The 16,517-nt window shown below is 33.0% G+C and overlaps 1 protein-coding gene across 4 annotated transcripts in view; it reads right to left on the bottom strand.

The window, feature by feature from the left end:
- Positions 1–16,517, bottom strand: part of Nmdar2 (glutamate ionotropic receptor NMDA type subunit 2) — a 691,809-nt gene that overhangs the window by 228,826 nt on the left and 446,466 nt on the right. For all 4 annotated transcript variants that reach the window (XM_074142002.1, XM_074142021.1, XM_074142012.1 and 1 more), the window contains one exon: positions 8,767–8,929. In XM_074142002.1, coding sequence (XP_073998103.1) covers positions 8,767–8,929 — 163 coding nt within the window. The remainder of the gene's footprint in view (positions 1–8,766; positions 8,930–16,517) is intronic.

Raw genomic sequence — 16,517 nt, 5'->3', positions numbered from 1 at the left:
AGGTAGATGACGCAAACGCAATTTAAATCGATATGTGCCCGAGGTCGGCACAGCAACAGATATGTTAAGTTAAGTGAAATGTGCAGAAGAAATGTAAAAAAAAGAAGATTAAGAGAGCACTTACTTTTGGGGTACCAGAAGTGAGCGTACTCAGCACCCACCAGGCGGTGAAGGATCTCTGCAGACGCTCAATAAGCGGTAGAAAGGAATAGGTACTGTTAAGGAGCTTAGGTATACAATTATGTAGAGATGTGTGTGTGTGTGTGTGTGTAACATGTAGTTGAACTCTGAGAAAGGTAGGGAATATTTGGGCTTAGGTTTAAAGAGGCGTATCAGAATTGGATAGCGGTTAAGCGGAAGAGTGAAGCAATAAGTGCACTAGATGCAGATGATGCGAAGTGCTAGGTATCTGCAGAAGTGAAGCGTAGAATGGGAAAATGACAACAGAGCCTTGCCTCCAGAGGAGTAGAAAGGTAGAACCAGGGAGCGCCTTGAGTAGCATGCTTATGGAGAAATTGCGTAAAAGTCGAACAATTACTACCTCGTTTCTAGCATAAAAGAGATTTCTATTGTTTCCAGAATCAATTTGAGCTAATTATTTTTAAAATTAGAACAAATATCAATAATTACCAGAAAGTTTATAATAATGAATTAGTCTAGCTAGGAATAAAAATTATATCAACTAACAGACTAAACAAACATTTCGTCAACTAAATTTTTTCGGTACAAATTAAAACTTGTTTCATATATTTAACGCAAAAGTTGAATTAAATGGGGAAGGAGGTTAATTAGCTTGAAGAAGAATTAAACTTTTCATTCAGGCGACTGTAAGCTTTGTAGGTCCTTGCTAATTGGGTTGTGGACAGGAGCAGATAGCAAAATAAATTTCCCATTCACATGTCAAGACAAAATGAAATCCAGTTAACCCACAAGAATCGCGTTTCACTCATCGTAGTGCTCTGCACCGTCATTCTAACTGTTTACAAGTTCTGATAAAGTTGGCTCGTAGTCAGTTTGATGATCTTGTGACAGAAACTTTACAGAAAGTTTTGGAACAAATTCAAATAATTGTCGAACATCTCAAAAAAAAAAAGAAAAAGGACAGTCCGTCCTGTAAAGTAGTTCTTCCCAGATGTGCGATCTTGGCGGATCATATGTTTAATAGCTGGACTTAATATTCTGATTTTTGAACTTAATTTGATTGCCCAGCTTTGATGTACTCTTTGTATAAACTTCTCAAAATTCCAATTTTATGAAAAATACTTTTTTTGGACTCACTAATCTAAACTTTTGGTGTAAATTCAACTTCTAAAGTTTTATAAGATTACAATTCTTTCTTTTGCAAATGGAACAATTGGGAGCAACAATATGTAGCATGTTTCAGAATTACTGAATGCGAATTTTGCGACAGCGATAGTATCTAACTAGAGAAAATGAAATAAAAATAATTTAAAAAATATTGGGTAACTCAATATCGCATTACTTAGTAATAGAATGTACAAATTTATTGTAAATCCTCCATAAGTACATGTGATCACATAGATCACAATACGGAAATTCCGTACAGAATATTATTACATTGATATGTATTATTATATTACGTATTATCTTGCCCAACTTTTAATTATTGAACCTATTAATTGAGATGCTATTCTATTTTTACCATTAATTTATTTTTAAAATAAACATTTTGCAGAAGAGGAATAATTATCTTTCAATTTATTTTTATAATAAATAGTATGCAGTCATGTATGTTGTATGCAATTAATATATTTAATTTAATTATTTTTAACTTCTATCTAATTATCTTTTATATTTTTGACACAGCAATGCCAACTCTTGAAAAAGTGTGGTTAAGTCCTCAGTGCTGGATAATATCGCTGATTTTAACCCTCACAGCACTAATTTTTCTGTATTCCTGACTGGTTTCTCCGGAGACCAACCATCCATTATCTGAAGCTGATTTGGTGTATAAAATTTTAACTTCAAATTAGTTACTGTTTCACACGGAATGTCTCACATGTTCTTTGAGACAGCAAGAGTACTGTGTGAGGCGGAAACTTTATTAAACTCAAAATTTCTGACCACCAAATGTATGAAACAACATCTCAGTTGATGGATAAACTCCAAAATCGGTCGCTAGAATTAAAAGAATTATGTGGATAAAACCCACATTCAAAACTAACACTCTTTTCCAAATAATCTGGTTAGTAACAGAAACTTATTGTTGTTATTAAGTATGGTACCATCCCATATATACGTATGAAATGAAGGTATAGTTCACAATGCTGAATAAAATAAACTAAAATAATCCGTCATGAGATGTCTGCTTTTGGGATTCTAACGTTTTCGGATTTTTCAATTTTATTTTTTTTCTTTCAAGTGTTTGAACCATCTAGTTTGTCCTTTTGATTGCTTGCGATTCAATTACCAGCATTCTAATTTGTTTATTTAATTTAATGTTTGTACATGTTGATTGTTTAGGAATCTGTGATTAGTGACTTTGAATAATGTAGTTCAATTGGCCATTGATAATAATTTGATGCTTTATATTTTGTAAATTTCCTGATGTCCTATAACGTCCATTCGTCAGCCTTTGTTGCCTGCATTCATAAGGCCATTATGCAAGTTTGGTTTGTGTTTGATGTGGTATATTAATTAGTTTTTGTGATATTTGTAGGAGTGTTTAAAGTGATTGACGTACTATAACAATGTTTACAGTTTGCTAGAGTTCCACTAGAGTAACGCGTTTCTAGTTTCAGCTAGATTGTCCACTTCGTTACTCAGTTTGTTGATCGTCCTAAATGCTATCCGGAAGCCTAGATTTTTTTTTAAACAAATTTTCAGGTAGTATGTTTTTAAGAATGAAAAAAAAAACAGGTATGCAATTTTAATCAAAAACACTGATTTATTTAACTGCTTAAGCAATTTCTTAGGTAAAGCTTCAGACAATTGATATTGTAAATTTATTTGTATTAATATTAGCGTTGTCGTGATTGAAGTGTTAGCTTTATGCTTCTGAGAAAGTTCAGATCGGTAAGTGTGACAGACCAGAGAAGACTAGGCCTTCAGGCGCAGAGGACCTCAGCTTGAAGCAACTAAAAATGGAAGAAGTGAAATGGGACCTAATCATCGCTGCAGCAATGATTGACCATTAGCAACATAGTATTTGTAATAAAGTGGAATTTTTAGCGTAATAATAACTTGCGGGAATACTTTTTTTTTTTTACATGAAAGAGCACGATTTTATAAAAATAAAATGATCCTGGGTTAAATAAAAGAAAAAGTGGAAATGTGTTAGTGTGTTGGTAAATCCAATAAGGCCTGAGGGGTTAATAGAGTGGAGATGGAGAACAGAACACGACTCTGCGAAGGGTCGGCTGTGTAGGGTCTCCTAATAAGAACAACCTTAGGGGATTCTATTTACCAAACTGCTGCTCGAATCTCCTCTCCATTACCACCTTGTAGCTTTGAGGGTGTAAGTTTGTGTTACTTCCCGGAACCTACCACTATCGCCCATCCTTGCCAACACAAACTCTAATATTAAATATTTTCTTATTAACTCGTTTATTTATATCCTTTTTTAGATCTCTTTTAATTGGATAAATATTTGAGCATTTAATATATCCGACCGTTATCGAACTAGTATTATACATAATATCAAGAAATAAATAGAAAAATTGACTCCACCTTGAGCCGTGACTGAAACAGTATTAATAATATATGGGCCATAGTTGGTAGCAGGGAGTCCTGGCGAAACATAAAATATCTGCGGTTGTATTGGTTTCCAGGGTGCAGAGTAGATCAAGTTATTCCAGAAGAGGCCGACATCATCGCAAGAAGGAAGGAGTCTGAAGTCTTCAGCTGCTTCATCCATATAACTGTTTACGAGATAGATATCCCTAGCCTCCTGCTCATACCCCGTACTGGGGGAGTTCACGAATAGAGGCTCTTGCAAGATGTGTCTTAAGAACCCACAACAGTCTCACACACCATACATCCTTAGCAGAAAGCAAAAACATGTAGTTAGCATTGCTGTCATATTCACAGTGCTCTGTTGTTTATAAAACACTCTGGAGGATCCGCTTTGTAGAGAGTGTGGTAGGTAGTAAGCAGTAAGGTGTTCAGTCTTCTTTACCAAAGTTGGCATTTCGCTCGCAGACGTTACGTTCGAAGCCGGAAAAGAGACAATGAAAGAGCATCAGGGATACATGGATGATTTGAGATGAAACTAGGAGTAGAAAGTGGGCATTCTGATGATCTGAGTCGCAGCCTTGAAGGTCCTCATTATTTAAAATAGAAACGACATTAGTGAGTTGTCATGGATACCTGTTAAAGGGAGCCTCGAATAAAGGGGGCTGCCCTCAAAGACATAACCAACATCACAAGGAAACCAACCAATGAGAACAAAAAAAATAACGCAACTCATAAGTAGGTCTGACCGAACATAAACGTTTTCAAATCTATCGCATAAATATTAGGTTTTGTGGAAATTGCCAGCAATTTAGAACTTGCAAATTTGTGATTGGTTGATTTGAATCTTAAGCGATAACTATATGCGAAGGTAAGTGTCAAAAAGTTGATCTAGCGAGAACTGTTGTCATGTTTTTAAGAGCTCAATAATGAGCGACGTCAAACGAATATTAAATTGACCTCAAAGGGGTTAATGAAGCAAGATAATTTTTCCTCCATTTTAGTGTCAAACTGGCAATAAGAAACAAAACATTTTATATTTATATTTTATAAGAATAAAATAAAATAAATGGTAGATTTATACTCTGTAGGAACAATATGTTTTGGGTAAACAAAACAAATAAATCTTTCTGAACAGAGGATTATCAGAAGTTTACCGAATGAAAATCACTCTCATAAAATGACGCCCAGGTGTTCCCAAGATTGTTGGAGAATTAGCCAATCAATGTGAAGTACATTTACAAAAATTACTAAATTCAAATATAAAAATATATATATTTTTTTAATTTAAGGCACGTTAACTTCTCACGCGCCCGGAGCTTTTTTTTTCAGAGCATTACCGGCCTCAGGAGAGTGAGTGTAATGCTCTTAGGAAAAAAACTCTAATCCGCGTGGGAATCCCTAACCACTTTTTAGCTACTAACCGCCCTAATCCCTAATATTAAATAATTATAAATTAAATTTCCTAATATTAAACATTATTATTAAAATAAAATATCAGAATGTGTGAAAATAAAATCTTTGTATAAATTAATAATTAATACAAAAATTTTATCGCTACCGTCATCCTACAATACTGTAATGGATTTAGTCATCGCTCAATTAACTCGGTAACGATAATTAGTGTAAATCTATGTCTAGTTTAATATATTATGTATTTCGGCATCACCTTACCATACAATAAATCTCTGTCAATCTACTCACTAGTTTTATCTCTATCTATTCTCTGCTCCCCATATCTCCAACTATATTTTCTTACCAGGTGGAGGAATTCGCTCGGAAAAGGCTACCAAAGTCGAATTTTCTTGTTGCAGTTTCTCCAAAGTGCCGTAAAAATGTGTGTATCAAGTCGAACTCTTAATGATCTAGTTGAAATAGTAACTTTTATCAGCTATATATAAATATTAAATGATATATAATTTGGTAAATATCTTGTTGAAGTATTGTGTTAATGGGACGAATAACAGTTTTTTAGTTGACCATATTTATCAAAGTGAAGTAGATAAAGAAGAGATGACAGAATTTTAGACGAATCTTTTCTTTAAAAAACATGCTCTTGCAATACGAGTATACAAGATAAAAACACAATAAACTGGTGCATTTAATGCAGATTTAACAAGAGGAAACAGTCTTGTTTTATCACTGTTCCAGTATACAGATAGTATTTTTACTATTATACTAACTTTATAGCGCCGCCATTTTGTCCGGAATGCTGCTTAAACTCTTATTTGTGTATATATTTTATACGTACAGATATATTTCCTTGTACCAGAGAAATTTTATATAGCTAATCAGGTTTAAGGTAAAGGATGTTATCTCTAATAAATCTTGGCCGCTACGGCCACCACATGAGTTCACCTAAACAGTTTTTGGCACCATAAAATATTTTTATTAATAATCAGGCATGTTTTCTATCCAACTAAAATAAATTGTGTTTTGCGAGCATTTTTTTATTTTTATTCAGAAATTTAAAAGATTGAAAAATGCTAAAAACTGAACTAATACTGAGGGTTGGTTAGAAGCAGATAAAACATGTCAAGCAAATTTCACCCCAAAATTGTTCGATTTCTTCCTCGGCGGCAAGACAAACAAAGAAAACAATGAATTTATCTTAGTAAGATTTTGCCAACAGAAGAGTACCAATTCAATCGCCTATGTTGTTAAGCTGCCATACTGTCTAGCCATTATAATTGTCCATCTACCTCTCTATTTGCAAATTGCTGGAATTTTCTAATCTACAGGCTTGTCCATGGGACATATTTTTCTGTCCCGTCTCATCCCATCCCATGGCAATTTATGCCTGTCCCATCCCATCCCATCCCACGGGATTCCCATTATAATATTAATATGGAATACAGTTCAAATAAAATTATTAAATTTATGAAAGTTTACGTTTAGTGTCTACTAAATAGGATTACATGTACAAAGAGACATGCAAAAGGACAAAATTTATTAACTTTAACACTCAAAAGTATAATCTAAGTATGACAATTCAGTATCATTCTGACACTCTCATTCTATTTCTGAGTCACTCTGCTCATTCAGCACACTGTCAATTTCCTATCAATTTTGCTGCACTTACGCAACTGCAAATTTCAGCCTAAATTTATTTTACAATATCAAGTATCGACTACCATGGGAAATACAAATGTGTGCTGTCCCATCCCATCCCACAGGACGTTTCCCATGAGATTAACATTCCTATGGACAACACTGCTAATCTGTGAATGTTATTTTATATCGATTTTATAGTCTAATTTCCTCAATTTTTAGTTATGATTTTATTTATTTGAAATATTCTGTCAGTGTTTAAGTTGTTGATTGAAATACATCAAGCAATCAAAAAACCCCGTTATATGTGCACAATTTTTTTTCAAATGACTAGTCCAATCTTCTACTCAGGACCCTCTTTAAGAATTACATGCAGTTATTGATTATTTAAAGAAAAATTCAGACCGTTCCACGATTTCTAAATACGAATTTCAAAAGTACGATTTTTCAAAAATGATTCTGAAGTTTTAGAAATGTTGGCTGTACTTAGCAGTACTTGTAATCTACGAGCAAAACCATCTTCAATAGGAAGACCTATTATTATTTCCCGGTTCTTCGAAGAGGATAAATCCCGCTTTTTATCAAAGCAAAATTCATTGAAAAGTTTACATCCTCAGGCAAACTTGTGTTGTTACAATCTGACTATCTGTGTAGGGCTCCTTCAGGTTTCCTGATTTACCTTGGTTCTTGAAGGCAAACTTTGAATGGATGTAGTTTTATTAACTACCCACAGGCGATGTGCAGCCTTTAGTGATATCCCTCTATTTAAAGTAAATAAATAAAATATTGGAATCCTCCAGCTATTTGAAGGGATCTACTAACTTGAAACTTAAATAAATAAGATAATGATAGTGCTTCAAAGAGGTGGGAAGTTTCTCATCGTTGGCCATACAAAGTATCACCTTTGCAAGAAGTATAAATTTGGGTATTTTTTTGATTAGTTGTATATTTATCTTTAATTCACCATTTAATCCTGTTAATTTGTATTATTTATTCACTACTTTACTTTTATTTAGCTGATTGCCTCCATTTTTTCCTAAACTTTTTACTATGATAAACTACAGCAAATTTTTAAAACAATGATCCTTTTAATGAGGCCCATTTATTTTTAAACTGCTTTTTGTTAGGATTTAATATCATCACACAGTTAAAAAATTAAGAATTAGTCTCACAACAAGATTCAATTCTAATTGCAAGAACAAAAAAAATTAGGTTTATCTTCTGAGTACATCCCCCTAACATCCTACGGTTGGAACCATGAAGATTTTTCACTAGAATTGAAATCAATTTTAAAAATATCCCTTAAATGGTCGTCCATACTTCATTTAGTTTTGAGTCTAGTCTCTTGGCTAATGAACCTTGCTAAATCAAAGATTTTTTTCTCACTTTACCAAAAATTTTTCATAATTTAACTTGTTTCAAATGGTTGGTTATGGTTCGTACTCAAATCTATGAACATTAGTCTTACCTTTTTAAATGCTTTTTTCACACCTTCTCAATGTTTCGGCAAACATTTCAGAAATTTTACCAAATCAATGAATATAAAGTGATGTGTTCAGAAGAACAAAAAAGTGAGAAGGTAAGACCGAGCTGTATGTACAAGCTAACAGACAATTTGTGATTATACTACTTGAGAGGGTAGAGGATAGATGGAGAAATATCATTATTAACACAGAGAAGCATGATTGGGAAACATGTGTTTTTGTTAATAAATAAATATTATTAAAGTGTTCGGAGTAGGAGAACATGACTTTAAGGAGTGTGATGGAAAAATTGCCTTTATGTTCATGCACAGCATTGAAATGATTTAAAAAATGAAATAAAACAGAAGATTCTGCAAAGAAATTTAGTTTGGTGATGCCTTATTGCAAGGATGAACACAATGTTCACCGAAACCAGCTAATTTTAACAAATTATTTGTGAAAAAAAAAATCAACACTAAATAACTCATAATTACATTTAAATTTTGTGTTTCCAAGATGTACTTTTGAAAAATAATTAAAAAAGTAACTACTGACGCACCTGTGGGACTAGGAGTCAGCTGTTTCATTGTCATCCTTACTTGCAGTTCATAAGTCTTGAAGGAAGATAACTGCGGTCCCCGAGTGGTTCTCATTATGCTCGTTCGGGCCTGGGAGACTGCCTTATTGTAGTCGCGGACGGCAAAACTTTTGTATGGCACCACCTACACAATCGATATCATACACTTGAAATGAAAATTATATCGAATAAATTAATCACATTAGATTGCAAGTTTACTGACAACTAAATAATAATAATTTTTAATATACAGGGTGACCAGAGTTATATGCTCCACCCACTTTTTTTGTAAGCGGCGGGAAATTTCGAAAAAATAAAGAACACGTATTTAATCATTTTTAGTCTAGTTTATTTTCAGTAATTGAACCAATTTTTTAAACCCTTGTATTTCGAGATACAGCATCCAACTTTGTTTTTTCAAATGGAACGTTATATTTTTTATTGCATATTTTTATAGTATTTGAGCTCCTAAAAAAAACAAAAAAAAATTTTTTGAAATCGGTTAGGTTTTTCAAAAGTTATGGTAATTTAAAATATGAAAAACAAATTTCAGTTTACTGTCAAAATTACGTTATTTTTTTTAAAGAATCTGTTCTAACTGGGCACAATCAACGGATGGGCAAGCCAAAACTCTGACTCCCACGCTTTGCTTGTAGCAACACTTATGGTGGCAAAGTCAAGATCTAGGCAGGCTAGAGTTATTCGACGTTTCAGATTATTGACTGAAGCCACGGGATTAAGGTTACTGCACACTTTATTTTTTAGATATCCCCACAAAAAATAGTCCATTGGGGTTAAGTCCAGAGATTGAGGTGGCCATTGGATGGGACAACGAGCCCCTAAGCACTTTTCATGGAAATTTCTGTCCAGATAACCTCGAACTCTCGCATTATGTGCCGCGCAACCATCTTGTTGAAAATACATATCTAGTCGACATTGTAGAGGAACATCTTCAAGCAGTACTGGCAAAGTGTCTCTTAAAAAAAGTTAGATACCTTGCACCAGTTAAGTTTTCTCTGTAGAAGTATGGACCGATTAGTTGATTTCCTAAAACTCCACACCAAACGTTTGAAGAAAAAACAACCTGAACGTTGAATAACTCTATCCAGCCTAGATCTTGACTTCGCCACCATAAGTGCTGCTACAAGCAAAGCGTGGGAGTCCAGAGTTTTGGCTTGCCTATCCGTTGATTGTGCCCAGTTTGAACAGATTCTTTAAAAAAAATAACGTAATTTTGACAGTAAGCAGAAATTTGTTTTTCATATTTTAAATTACCATAACTTTTGAAAAACCTAACCGATTTCAAATTTTTGTTTTGTTGTATTTAGGAGCTCAAATACTATAGAAATATGCAAAAAAAATATAACGCTCCTTTGGAAAAACAAAAGTTGGATGCTGTATCTCGAGACACAGGGGTTTAAAAAAATGGGACAATCACTGAAAATAAACTAGACTAAAAATGATTAAATAAGTGTTTTCTATTTTTTCGAAATTTCCCGCCGTTAAAAAAAAAAAGTGGGTGGAGCATATAACTCTGGTCACCCTGTACATAATACTTTTTATAACAGATATACATCTGTTTACTACATGATAGTAAATGAAGAGGAGATATGGTAGTAAATATTTCTCTTTTCTATTATAACTTTAAAATAAAACTTTTATTAACGTAAATTATTTACCGTATCTTTCAGAAATAAATAAAACAACCTAACTGACATGGTAAAATAAATCTTGAATAACATTCTACTAAAAGCTCTTAGGAAGATGCTGGTATTTACCAAGAACAACAGTATTATCCTAGATATATATCAAGTAATCCTGATAAAGAACGTTTCGCCTGCTTGGATGTAATCTCCAAGATGGTTGCTTTTTGCCTAGATACCATTTACCTGCGACATACTCGTATATATTTAAAAGAGAGAACGTGTGTGTATGGAGAGAGAAGAGTTTATCTCATGTTTTGGGAACACAAAAATAACAAAAGTCATTAATATATCGTATTATAAAAGAGTGTTTAGTAAATGGATTTTTGAACAATTTCACAGCTGTTATAAAACAGTTTAATAGTGCGCTAGATAATCAGAAGTTAATGAGAACCTAGAAGATGGAGACTGAAGTATAACAGGCGTTCACTTTCAAGCACAACCCTTACTAAGAGAATTTTGCATATCAAACTAAGTAAGTTTATACACCTAAGTTGGACAAAGTTTAAGCTAAAGATAATATCCATAATATTAGTAGATAGCTTTAAGAAAGTAAACAAAAACCAAAGTTCAGTTTGGGACATAAATATATCATTTCTCATACTGTCAGTCTAACTTTACCTAATAAATACAGAAGAGACTAACTAACGTTTTGTATGGATTTATGTAAATTGAGTTAGTCAGTTGGGTTGGTGTAGTGGTTATAAGATCGGACTAGGAAATAGAATATTCCAAGTTCGAGTCCCAGCGTGTAGCTACTTTTTATTTAATTCGTAAAATAGTAATTATACCGTATAAGCTTTAGCCGTAATTTGGTATTTGGATGTTAAACACCTGAAAAAACTACGTAAAATAATTTTTTCTGCAACCATGTAGGGAAGTTCTCATTACTCAATTAAAATCAGCTGTGTAATGCCCAACTTCCCACACTAGTGGGGGGAAATTCCCATTAGTGTCACTTTCCGCACAAGTGAGTGGAAAAACTTTATTGTGCTTCCTTGATATAAGAAGTTTTGTTATTAACATAAATATTTTCTGTAAAACTCTAATAAGCTTATTTAAATTTATTTTATTTAAATAATTAAAAAACGAATATTAAAAAATAAAATAAAAATTGAAAGGAATATAGAAATAAAAATAATACTTTAATAAATAATTAGATATTTTTAATTATAACAGTTAAAAAGGTTATAGTGTTACCTTATAGAAATTTAAAATGGATTCTAGTGATGCCTGTTTAGAAAACACTCCTCCATCAATAAAAGAAACAGCAGAAAATGTAATAAGTAATGTGAATACGTAAGTAATGTAAATAATTGTAATATAACAATAAATGTTTATAATAAATAAGTTACTTTTTGTAGACTGTAAAAATGAAATTTTTAATTTTATTAGTTAATAAATGGTTGCAGAAAAAATATAATATTTAACTCTAGTGTAAAGTATTTTCCTCACACTCGGCAACTTGCACTTGCACTCGCATCGCTTCGCTCGCTCGTGCGTGCAAACCCTGCCTCGCGTGAGGAAAAGTACTACTTTCCACACTTGTTAAATAAATAACTATTACATATAAATTAGAAAAGAAAGAATTACTTTATCAAAACTCAGTGAACAGATTTGCGTTCAATTATATTTACTTTTGTAGGTAGAAGATCATTTTAAGCCTTTTCTAGGTTTCTTTCTATTTGTGGAAATACTAAAAGAAACTATTAGTGTAAAAGTTGTTTCGTGAAGGAGCTAACGAGTGCTTGTTACAGAGGATGAACTATATTTACTTGAGTTTTGTATATTTCAGAGAGCCTATAGATTCTGTTTTTGGTGATTACTGTCTACATTTTTTGGACAAGCAGTTTTCAATTTATTCCTAGTTATTTACCCCTTTATGGGTAACCCTTGCAGGCAGGCGAGCGTAGAAGTTATGCATGAGAGTAACTTAATAATTCCAATTAATTTCTAGCTCTATTTCGCTTTTCAAAAATATGAGCTCTTGGCCTCCTAGCACGGTGAAAACTATGAAAAGGAAATACGAAGAGACAGAACGAGTTTGTAAGTCTAACTGTATTCGCATCAGCGACTCTAATTGTAAACAGGAATAAAACAAGGGAAGATGAAAGCAAACTATTCAACAAAGATGGGAAATTTAATTTGTTCAACAAACGAAAATGAAGTAACTGTAAATCATGCTTCACTTTGTACTTGATTTTGTATGATTTTGATTTGGCTTGGACTAACTTATATTTGTTCTGTAATTTCTTCAGTCTTCATTCCCTCTTTAAATAATAACAACGCATACTGTGCTGCAACTCCGAGTATAATACAATCTACTTACGGCAAATAAAATTGAAACAAAAACATGTTTACCCAATTGTACAAAGTTTAATTCATTGCCAAGTTTTAACTAAATTGTATCCATTCAGTTTAATTGGTTTATTTTCTATTTTTCATTACTCTATTTTACATGGGACGTAATTAAATTATTTGGTGTCTATGCATACATAAATTTAAACCCTATATTGCACAAATATACATTTACTACTTTCTAATGGGATTCTACCCATTGTTGACAACCCACATTTTATTTAAAACGGATTACAAAATTTACATATCTCTTACAATAACGAATGAACATTCCTAAGGAAAAATTAGGAGAAAAAATATTTATAAATCGCCACTATCTTTTAAAAACCGACTTAGGCGTTTCAAAACTATGTATACAGGGTGAACCAGTAAGTATTGTCCATAGGCCAACTGTGTGTAGTACATCTAAAGTGGAGTTCAATGACGTATTGGACAACTTCATATTTTCCACTGTTCTTGAGTGACGTCACTTTTAATTTTTTTTTTTTAAATCATTACTTTTTTGCAATTAAAATGTTATTACTCAGAAAGTTTTAGTCCGAATTCGATTCTGATGACACGATTAGAAAGACAGATAAATTTTCTAAAAATTGATACCATTTCGAACCATAAGTTATTCTCCAAACAGCCTCAATCTTACTCCGGATGCTGGAAAAATAAAAGTAACCGAGATTATTAAGAAAACTCATTCGGCCGTTATGTGATCATTATCCGACCTAGGTGCTGGCACTTTTTTTTTATAAAAGTTTCCTTGTTTAATGGGCTTTCAAACGGTATATCATTTTCCAGGATTCCTTTTATCTTTGTATGAGAAATTAAGTTTGTTTTACAAGAAAACATGTTCACGAGCACTCACCAGTGTTAGTTATCAAGTTGTTTAAGTCATTGAAAACTCTTTTAGATGGACCAGTAGTCAATTTTAATGTAGGCTGCCTTTAAATAAGGAAGTCAAAGGTTACAAATTGCACTTTAAAAAAAATAAAATAAATAAATAAATAAAAATAAAAAATCTTAACTCTCTGAAATATTTGAGAAACTACTGGTCCATCTAAAAGAGTTTTCAATGAATTAAACAACTTGATAACTAACACTGTTGAGTGCTCGTGAACACGTTTTCTTGTAAAACAAACGTAATTTCTCGTACGAAGATAAAAGGAATCCTGGAAAATGATATACCGTTTGAAAGCCCATTAAACAAGGAAACTTTTATAAAATGTGCCAGCACCTAGGTCGGATAATGATCACATAACGGCCGAGTGAGTTTTCTTAAAAATCTCGGTTACTTTTATTTTTCCAGCATTCGGAGGAAGATTGAGGCTGTTTGGAGAATAACTTATGGTTCTAAATGGTATCAATTTTTAGAAAATTTATCTGTCTTTCTAATCGTGTCATCAGAATCGAATTCGGACTAAAACTTTCTGAGTAATAACATTTTTATTGCAAAAAAGTAATGATTTAAAAAAAAAAATTAAAAGTGACGTCACTCAAGAACAGTGGAAAATATGAAGTTGTCCAATAAGTCATTGAACTTCACTTTAGATGTACTACACACAGTAGGACTATGGACAATACTTACTGGTTCACCCTGTATATATTTCAGCCAGAAAGATGAAGTAAAAATCTAGTGTCTTTTCATAATTTTAACTGATTTTGCAGTGGCTGAGATTAGAAGTGTTCAGCCCTGTAAGAAATAGACTATGAGAGACTAGCACACAGTGAAAGGAAATGTAAAGGGGAGACACTCTATCCACAGACCGACATACTTCAAGAAAGGAAACTTAGAGTGCACACATCAATAATCATCACGAACTACCCTGCGATTCTGCGTGACAGAAGTTCACCAACTCAACCATCCGTTCGAACCTCCACTTCAATGGCAATTATTAATTCTTAAACCATTTCATTGACAGTAATGGTAATTTCGTGTCTTTCGCATCGTTCAACCCCCTACGATTGCAGTGATTAGATAGAAGAAGAAGACGATTCTCCGAATTATAATTACTATGTATAAACGAATCAAAATTTAATCATTTACCGCACAAACGGGAATATAAGGTGTGGCTATTAAATAACGAGACTATTGCTGTAAAACATTTTATTTTAAATTTATACATATTTAGTTATTATCACCTTCAATATACACCCCTCCACTATCCCTACAGCGCTCCATGCGAATTTATCATTGTTCGAAACAGTGCTGGAAGTCTTTTTCTGTAAGCTCCTGCATGACGCGTGCCGCTTTTTCTTTCACAGCTTCAAAGGACTGAAATCGTATTCCTTTTAATGCAGATTTGACTTTGGGGAACAGATAAAAGTCACATGGGGCCAGGTCAGGCGAATAAAACGGATGACCTAAAACTGGGATGTTGTACTTGGCTAGAAACGTCTTGACAGACAATGCAATGTGAGCCGGCACGTTGTCTTAATGGAGAACTCATGACTTGTTCTTCCACAAATCGGGTCGTTTTTTCCTTACTCTTTCACGGTAGTATGTTGATTAATTATAATCGATCTTTTCATCCGTTTTGGACGAGGAAAGGCGACCCGGGACAGTCATCATCTCCCACGTCTTCTCGGCTATCTTGGAAACGCTTGAATCACTCAAAACCTCGCGCACGTGATTAATATTCATCGCCATAAACTTCTTTTAATGAAAGATAAGTTTCAGTAGCGGTTGTACCCAGTTAGATGTGAAATTTCACGACAATTCGTTGCTCTGCTACATGTGTAGTATCATGTTTTCGGCGAAACGAAACTAACACCTCTTACCCAAACGATGGTTCCGGTCAGACTGATTTCTCTACAAACACGTGAGACGCTGCAATTTTAAAGAGAAAGCTGTCGGTCGTTAGGATTTGGCGTATGCATAGTTCTTCTGTAGCAGCATCAGTCTCGTTATTTAATAGCCACTACCTCGTATATCCAGGGACTTCATACATCTAATCATTCAGCCCCCTATTTTTCGAGAGGCTTAATAGGCATTGTAATAAACTGAAAAATTTAATAATAATTGTGTTGAAAGTGTGCATACATCATTAAAAGCGATACGTCATTAGGTGAATCAAATAACTTTCATTTTATTTATTAGTCATACAGTCGAGTAAGAATTTTTCCTTTGCCCAAGAAAAGCTTCGAAGAATTTATGTTGAGGCATGGACTTAGTGGCGGCTAAGAATGTAAGAAATGCAATAATAATGAAATTAAATCATAGTGTTGTCTTGAGACTTAAATATCCACTTCAACGACGAATACAATCATTGGGATGTTGTGATTTATGTTCCATCGCACGTTGTGCGAATCGAGTGAAATGCCATTCATAATCTCGCTTTTATTTTGTATAAAATAATACAAAATATAAACTGTAAAATAAACCGCAAAAACAAACATATTTTCGAAGCAGCTTCATCACCACACTGATTAACTAAATAACCGTACGCTTTGAATCAGTTTAAAATATTTTATTTTCATAAATATTATAATTATAATTATTTATTTGAACCCAACCATTATCCTTGAAACGTTAAATCATAACCTACAAAAATTTAGATAAAGTTTTAATTAATAAATAAGAAAGTGGATAAAAATAATAGTCTAAAACATCTGATTAACTTTTAAAACTGAAAATAATAAATTGTTAATAAAATTTTCAGTATTTTTATTTATATTATTTAT

The sequence above is a fragment of the Rhodnius prolixus genome, unplaced genomic scaffold (genome assembly GCF_049639745.1).
Source record: "Rhodnius prolixus isolate KJV_2025 unplaced genomic scaffold, Rpr scaffold_1, whole genome shotgun sequence".
In the NCBI taxonomy this organism is placed as follows: Eukaryota; Metazoa; Arthropoda; class Insecta; order Hemiptera; family Reduviidae; genus Rhodnius; species Rhodnius prolixus.
The sequence above is the reverse complement of the archived record's forward strand: the minus strand, read 5'-3'. Positions and strand labels throughout refer to the sequence as shown.